The sequence below is a fragment of the Tetrao urogallus genome (genome assembly GCF_951394365.1).
Source record: "Tetrao urogallus genome assembly, chromosome: 2".
In the NCBI taxonomy this organism is placed as follows: Eukaryota; Metazoa; Chordata; class Aves; order Galliformes; family Phasianidae; genus Tetrao; species Tetrao urogallus.
The window spans coordinates 105,993,089-106,001,568 of record NC_136814.1 but is presented as its reverse complement, the minus strand read 5'-3'; the positions used below and the strand labels follow the sequence as shown (position 1 = coordinate 106,001,568).

The 8,480-nt window shown below is 44.6% G+C and overlaps 1 protein-coding gene across 1 annotated transcript; it reads right to left on the bottom strand.

Moving 5' to 3' along the window:
* Positions 1–1,039: 1,039 nt before the first annotated feature.
* Positions 1,040–7,807, bottom strand: LOC306959058 (L-threonine 3-dehydrogenase, mitochondrial; the record flags this gene model as incomplete). Its single annotated transcript, XM_079550745.1, has 8 exons — positions 1,040–1,179; positions 2,107–2,376; positions 3,199–3,289; positions 4,214–4,386; positions 4,486–4,635; positions 5,363–5,433; positions 6,777–6,819; positions 7,624–7,807. 8 exons carry the CDS (start codon positions 7,805–7,807, stop codon positions 1,040–1,042), a joined length of 1,122 nt encoding a protein of 373 aa, XP_079406871.1.
* Between the last annotated feature and the right edge of the window lie 673 nt (positions 7,808–8,480).

Sequence of the window (8,480 nt, the reverse complement as noted above, 5' to 3'; positions counted from 1 at the left end):
GAACAGGCTTAACTGCAGCTAGGAGATGGTTTCAGCCTCTGGAATCCTCTCTAAAGAACAGAAGTGTACCACAGTTACACATAAACAGCATCTACAAACACATCTGCAGCACATACAGAAGCAGCCAACATGAACAGATTTCAAAGGCCGGCCTGACTCTAACGTAAATAAATCTCCATCATCAGCCCAACTTTAGAACTTGCTCCAGGCAGCATGTCATAATGCTAGCATAGCAAACAACAGGGATAACCAGAAGTAGCACTAATTAACAATAACCCCACTCCTGGGCATTGTCTTCTTGAGATAAACCCTGAATTCTCCTAAATGTAACAGCTTTCTGTGTTTTGGATTTACTGATGTTAAAATGATGGCAGCAGCATTTTGAAATAGTAGGAAAAGCTTAGCTTGTAAACCCTGTCGTTTTTAAAGCACAACGAGAATTCAAGTTATATTCCTCTTCACATTCATAGGCATTATAAGAAAGAAGTTACTTTGTATGCCCTACACACGGTATGTTTATACAGTAATATATATATAAATATGAAACACTAACCAAAATTTGACTTCAAACTAGAGTTGCAAAAACCCTGCCTGCAATTTGGAAACGTCAAGTAGCTCGTTTCTCTCTTCTGTAAGAAGAGAGGAAAGGATCATAGATTACTACGATCTGATAACCTCCACTAGGGAAATGAAAAACAGTTTTAACACAGTGGGATCTTCCTGAAACATCAGGTTTTCAGTACTGCCCCGTGTTGTTTGCTGGATATGAGGCAGAAAGAGTGACTTGAGATTCATGCTTTTTGTTCCTAGTTCCTTGAATGTGAAAGTTCTAGAATTCTGTACTATGGGTGCTTGGCGACAGCGCCTGATGATGTTGTTTATCAAACAGAGCATTCCAGCTACACTATACTTCTGCCCAACTCCATTGCTACTTAGGAAAGCTAATAATTGACATGCTTTAAGACTCAAAACTATACAACTGATTTAGCCATTTCTTCCTGGTCCTCTGTGGAAATCTGGAAACATCTGATAAAACATTTCAGTTAGCTTGAGCAATCCTGGAATCAGACCCAAGGAAGCTAAACATTGTAGACACCAATTCAGGGAGGTCATAATCATGTTTCCATCCCCAGTCTCTCCGGGCATTGCTGTCATCAAAGTTCATTGGCCAGCTGTCAGCTGCAGTGAAAAGAACAAGAAACAAGGAGCATAAGGCTTAGGAAAAAATAAATAAATAAATAAATCACAGAATCCTAGAATGGCCTGGGTTGCAAAGGCCCACAGTGCTCATCCAGTTCCAACCCCCCGCTGTGTGCAGGTCGCCAACCAGCAGCCCAGGCTGCCCAGAGCCACATCCAGCCTGGCCTTGAATGCCTGCAGGGATGGGGCATCCACAGCCTCCTTGGGCAACCTGTTCCAGTGCCCCACCACCCTCTGGGGGAAAAACTTCCTCCTCAGATCTGACCTAAACCTCCCCTGTCTCAGTTTAAAACCATTACCCCTTGTCCTATCACCATCCACCCTCACAAACAGCCGTTCCCCCTCCTGTTTCTACGCTCCCTTCAAGTGCTGGAAGGCCACAATGAGGTCTCCCTGGAGCCTTCTCTTCTCCAAGCTAAACAAGCCCAGTTCCCTCAACCTTTCCTCACAGCAGAGCTGCTCCAGCCCTCTGCTCATCTCAGTGCCTCCTCTGGACCCGCTCCATGAGCTCCACGTCCTTCCTGTGCTGGTGGCCCCAGACCTGGACGCAGTGCTGCAGATGGGTCTCACAAGACCTGAGTAGAGGGGGACGATCACCTCCCTCTCCCTGCTGGCCACCCCTTTTTCAATGCAGCCCAGAACACAGTTGGCCTTCCAGGCTGCAAGCACACACTGCTGGCTCATGTCCAGCTTCTCATCTACCAGGACCCCCAAGTCCTTTAAAAGTAGTACCTTTAAACTCCAAGGTGTATCATCTCTGGTCATTTGAACTACTAAAGCTTATTTTTTTGACCATAAGACTTGAACCTTACAGTAGACAACTTCCCAGTGCCTCAAAGGAAAAACACTTCCGTTCCTGACGTACAGCCACCCAGTATTTCCCATTACCCAATATGCAATACCCACCTATGGCCTGCCTGACCGCATCCACATTGTAGGTCACCTGAAGCTCAGGAACGTGCTTCTGCACCTCTTGAGCCAGCTCTTCAGGAGTGAAACTCATGGCACTGATGTTGTATGTCCTCATGCTCAGTGCCTCTGCAGGGGCCTCCATGACCTCTAGAGTTGCTTTCAGACAGTCATCAATGTACATCATAGGGAGGCGGGTGTCCGGCTTTAAGTTGCACTCAAATTTGCCAGTCTTAATGGCATCGTGGAAAATCTGGACAGCATAATCTGTAGCAAAGTAGAATGGATGTGTGTATCTACCTTAGTCTGTTCTTCACATCGTAACAGTCAACAATCTGCAGATTATCACAGAATGGTTGGGTTGGAAGGGACCTCAAGGATCATGAAGCTCCAACCCCCCACCACAGCAGGGCCACCAACCTCATTTCATAGCAGCCCAGGCTGCCCAGGACCCCATCCAACCTGGCACTGAACACCTCCAGGAATGGACGGGGCATCACAGCCTCTCTGGGCAGCTGTTCCAGCACCTCACCACTCTCATAGGAAAGAGCTTCACCCTGACATCCAATCTAAATCTTCCCTCCTTCAACTTAAAACCATCTCCCCTTGTCCTTCCATTATCTGCCCTTTCAAAGAGTTGATTCCCCTCCTATTTGTAGGCTCCCTTTAGGTACTGAAAGGCTGCCATGAGGTCACCCTGCAGCCTTCCATTCTCCAAGTTGAACAAACCCAGCTCCCTCAGCCTAACTAGATTACCTCTGGTGTCCCATCTAAAACCCAGCAGAAGTGTTTGGTTTACAAGATAAAGCAGAATGTGAGAAGCCATTTCAAACTGTCTTGAAGTCATTCTAGCATTTGCACATTGCAGCAAGACAGCAGACTTGAATTTATTTATTTTTAAAGAAAATAAAGTACTAAAGTACACCCTAAGGTAGCGATGGACAGAAAAACTGTCACAACTTCCAGCTGAAACAGAATCTCTACACTGAATCTTTATTAAATTCTATAAACAGACTAAAAATGACCCCGTTGGCTCATGGATTTGCTGTTCTTGTCTGAAACATTGGGAAATGCACACAAACAACTTACCAGTTGTTCCCCCACCAGGCTGAGAGTCGGCAGATATGATTCCTGGGTACCTCAGGCAGCGAAAGTCGAGGCCATATCGGTAATGGTAGTACTACCAAGGGAGGAGAGAAGCAGTTTTACACAACAAAGCTAGGCCTTACAGCTCATTGTTTCCACAGGAACAATCTCTCACAGGATAAACCTTCATTCTGTCACCTTCCCTTTACAGGGAAAGAAGAGGAGGAATTACTGAACAGTCTATACTCCCTATCAGGCAACTGAGCTGTCTGCTTGTCCTCTTCTAGTCTTCATCCACATCAGTAGATCATAGAATGGTTTGGGTTGGAAGGGATTTTTAAGATCACCTAGTTTGATATGGATTCATACGGATCATATGGATCAACATGGATATATGGATCAATATGGATTGATTTTTAACACTGGGACTAGATTCAGCATTCAAAAGTTTCTGGTACAAAGCCAAGAGAGAAATTCATAGAATGGTTTAGGTTGCAAGGGACCTTTGAAGGCCATCTGCCCCACTCCCTGCACTGAACAGGGACACACAGCTCCATCAGTGCTCAGAGCCCATCCAGCCTGACCTTGGCTGTCTGCAGGGATGGGGCTCCACCACCCCTCTGAGCAGCCTGTGCCAGTGCAAGCCTGTACACTCTCGTGGCTCTGACTGTGCAGAACTGAGGGGTTTTGTTTGTTTGTTTGTTTTACTTTTTGGCAAAAGTCACCATTGCCTACTGTGCTTTCCCAATGCTTTGTGTGCTTTCATTTATGCAATGTCATCCACATTGGCAGATAAGGAAGGGAGGTCAAAGTCAAAAGAATCAGAGAAAGAAATGGTACTGAAACTCAAATTGGCCAGTTTCTAATTCTTAGTGCTTATTCCTACAAAACTCAAAAATACTTTTTCCTGCTGCCTCAGGCTGCTATAGAGTACTGAAACCTGAAGGAAGGAAACGGAGGTGGAAAACCCACTACAAATCAAATTCTCCCAGAACTTTAATGGAAGAAAAGCTCTCACCTCTCCCATCAGTTCAGCATGAACCTTGGAGACACCATAGATGGTCCTTGGTCTCTGAATGCAGAGATCAGGAGTTGGATCTCGAGGAGAGGTGGGCCCAAAGGCTCCAATCGTGCTTGGAACAAAGAGTCGCAGATTATGCTCGGCTGCAATATCCAGAACATTGTGTAAACCTGGAACAATATCAGGGTTTATCAGAACACCCACTGCACTTCCTCAAGCCTCTATAGGAAGCATAGAGGAATCAAGAATTTGAAACCCTTGTCACATACCAGTAATATTTACAGCTCTGGCCAAGGGGACGTTTGCCTCTCCAACAGCACTGAGCAAAGCGCTGTAGTGGAAGAGCCACGTTATGCGGTTATTCACCACTATCTCACGTAGATTCTTGTAGTCCAAGATGTCTGAGTAGATGAAAGGCCCTACAAGAATGGAGCCAGAAGGAAAGTGAGCACCAAGGAGCATGGAAGTCAAGACGAGCTCAAGATGAAACTCAAATTGCTTCTTTCCCATTCCTCCACTTGGGATTTGACTGCACAGCAAAACAGACCCCGGTACCAACAGCAGCCAATACATTAGGAAATAGAAAGGAGACATGAAGGTGAACTGCCACCTTCTCCTTAATAGATTGATTGAAGAACTCCTCTTTTACCCAGTCAGTGGCATGAGAGAAGGAAACACTCAGTATTTCCTATTCAAGTATCTACGTACGTTATTAAGCTGTGATGAGAAAGAAGAATCTATTCAAGTTGAATGGAAACACAAGAGTCCAAAATACATGTTCTACACTCATCTTAACATCTAAATTGCCTCAGAATGGAGGAACAAAGCAGGAATTTCATTTACAGCATCTTCCCTCCAAAAGAATAAACATTTCTTTTTTTACAGCAGGAGCCCAAAAGCCAACTCCAACTCGATCTGAACACTCACCCTGGTCAACAAAGCGGCAAAGAGACAGCAAAATAAATGCAGAGGAAAAATTACTTAGAAAGAGGGAATAACTAATAGATGAAATCCATGTCTGGGCAGGATTTCAAAACAGGAAGGCACTATCCAGTAGTTTCAAGCAGCAATTTGCTCAGTAAGCCACGCATATTGAGACTTTGGTAAAGTCAGTGTATTTTTCCATCTGCTCCCCCAGGCACTTACCACTATAGAAAACATGATCTGCTGGCTTTCGAATGTCAGACAAGATCACATTGTTCTTTCCAAATCGTTTCCTGTAGAAAAACACCCACATGGTACAGTGAGTTCACAGCCTTCACAGTAACTCATCAGTTGCTCTTCTGCTACTTTGGTTAGCAGGAGCAATAGCAAAAGGAAAGCAAATTCTTCAGTGAATTCAGTTGCTCTACTAAAACAAAACAGACCACCACCACTTTGTCTTTAGTATCAGTATAGTGCCTTAGGAAATCTGTACATTAGTTCTAGTAGTCTTTCTATTGAAAAAAGACAAATCTTTCTGAAAATAAGTTGAGAAAGAAGTTCTTCCTACCCTCCTCTTGCTGAAAATTGTATCCAGAAAAATCTATTTCCCCCCCCCCAGACACCAAAAAGCCACTGGGCATGCTGTAACAGCAGCTGTTTTCCTATCAGCAAGGTAAACAGAACTGATAAAGTAATCTCAGCCTTGTACTGTTCTAATCAGCACAGTCTGGGAAAGCAAGCCTGATGGAATCAGAGTGCAGTGCAGCCTTCCATGATTTGTATGACTTCAAATATATCACAGAAATGGTTGAAAACATTCAAACTGCAGCATGGCATCAAATGCGGCACTTGGGCTCACTTTTACCACAGTCCAAACACTGCCTGCATGCAAATTACACTCTGGAGCTGAGTGAGTGTATGGACAGTGATGAGAGCTCATAGAAGTTTGGAAAAAATAAGTTTGTGTGTGTGTGAGGTGGAGGAACAAGCAGCAGCAGAAGGGATACACTTCGTATTTACTACTTTTGATGCATCAGCCCATCTTTTGTCAATTATGAAATGTCAGGGTACACAGTCTTGAAGGAAGTTTTATTTCTGTTTGCACTGCACTAAGCAGGGCATCTTCTTCCTGAAGCAGATTCACTCAAACTCTCATAGAGAAAAAGGTCAGCAGCTGTTAAGTGCAGTTGCTGGGCAGTTAGCAAAGCTCCTGCTTTCTTCACGTGGGTGTTTGTACTCCTTTCCTCTCCCATAGTACCTATGTAAAATCCCAACCTTTTTCTCTCAGGCAGTGAAACACAGCCTTATTTGGCTGCCCACACTCTGAGGATATTGGTTCTGAATACTCCCATTGAACTAGGAACAAGCTGAACTCAGTGGTCAAACTCTCAGACAAAATTATTTTGGGAACCACGACCAATGTACACACAGAAAGTACGTCAGTGAGCATAAACCAAGTACAGAAATGTCAAGAAAGGCAAAAGTTTAAGGTTATGCACAAAACCAAGCACCAAAAAGCTCCTCATTTCTCAGCAGGATTCCTTGAAAAAGAACTTCCCTGAAAATTATTGCTTCTCCAAGTTGAAACTCAAGTTTGAATTCTTCAGTACTATTGAGTCAAAAAATCATAACGTACCTGAGGAGCTTAGCAAGTCCCACACCAAGCTGGCCAAGCCCACCTAAAAGACAGCACACAGGAGACAAAACAGAAGTGGCATTAGAACACAGCATCCCAGTATTACATGCATCACCTCAGAAACATGCTTTTTCTCTTCTGACAATCACAGAATGGTTGGGTTGGAAGGGACTTCAAGGATCATGAAGCTCCAACCCCCTGCCACATGCAGGGCCACCAACCTCCACATTTCAGAGCAGCCCAGGCTGCCCAGGGCCCCATCCAACCTGGCCTTGAACACCTCCAGGGATGGACGGGGCATCCACAGCCTCTCTGGGCAGCAGCTCCAGCACCTCACCACTCTCTCTGTAAAGAACTTCCCCCTGACATCCAGCCTAGATCTTCCCTCCTTCAACTTAAAGCCATTCCCACCTGTCCTGCTGTTATCTACCCTTTCAAAGAGTTGATTCCCCTCCTGTTTGTAGGCTCCCTTTAGGTACCAAAAGGCTGCAATGAGGTCACCCTGACCTCATTTTCTTCTCAGAATCAACATGCTTTCTTTGAGAACAGTTTAAAACTCAATTATTTTTATTGGATTTCTGGAATAAAAACTGGAAACAAGTTCACAGAATTGCAGGTGTTAGAAGGGACATATAGAGATCTTCGAGCCCAACCCCCCACACACACATGGGGGATTCACATGGGATTCAGATCCTATTACCATACAGGAAAGACCATAAAAATTCCAGAAAGTTTTGCTTATTTTTTGGTCTGAACATCTTTGCTTCCGTTATTCAGCTCGCTGGGGAGAGAGGAGAGGAGTGTGGAATTCCTGGAGCAGGCATACAGTTAGGACAGGAATGCTGACCTGTAATTAGCACCCGAGGATGATCAGACTCGGAAAAAGAAACCGAGTGAAAGCTAGCATCAGAGGCCACCTGGCGGGGTGAGATGCCAATGCATCGAACAGGCACGATGGAAACTCCACATCCACAAGCAGAGCTTTGGAGCAGCTGGCTGACAGCTCTGCTCACGTTTCTAACGATTGGCATCTTCCTTCTTCAAGCACGCTGTGAGAACAGGAGAAAACATTAGTCACAAGTGACTCAACCATGCTCAGCTTTTTCAATGCTCCTTCAGAATACTCTTTAAAGAGGCCTGATGCAATCCAAACCCCAGCTGATGTGCCAACCGAGAGCCACGTCTGCTGGAAGCAGCCTGGGAAGGAAGATGAATAGTGGTAATGTATTTACCAGAGAGAGCACAAGAAAACATCCACAGCCCCAGCACAGGTTCCAGTGGAATGAACATACAGTTCAGTTCAAATTTAAGCCTTTTTATGCTAGAAAACATGATTTCAAGTACAACAGACAGCAAATGCAGAATTCTTCCTCAAAATCCTTCAGACTTTTAGCTGTCTTCTCCAAAATGTAGCTTGCTTGTGATCACATTGTCAATTAAGTTCTCTTCCTGTTGCACACACAAGCAAGAAATACGGGAGGATGGAAGGCCATAACAAGAAATGACAGTAGCTAATTGCTGCAGGTGTCTTCCAGCACCAATTCAGAGTAAGCACAGAAAACCAAGCAACCTATTAATTACAGTGTTCTTTTCACTTACAGCAATACAAAGATGGGCAATTTTCTGTCACTTGAAGGAGTCCTACTGAAAGCTATTTGAACACTATTCCTGGACTTCATCTCAGATGTGACTTACTGCTATCCA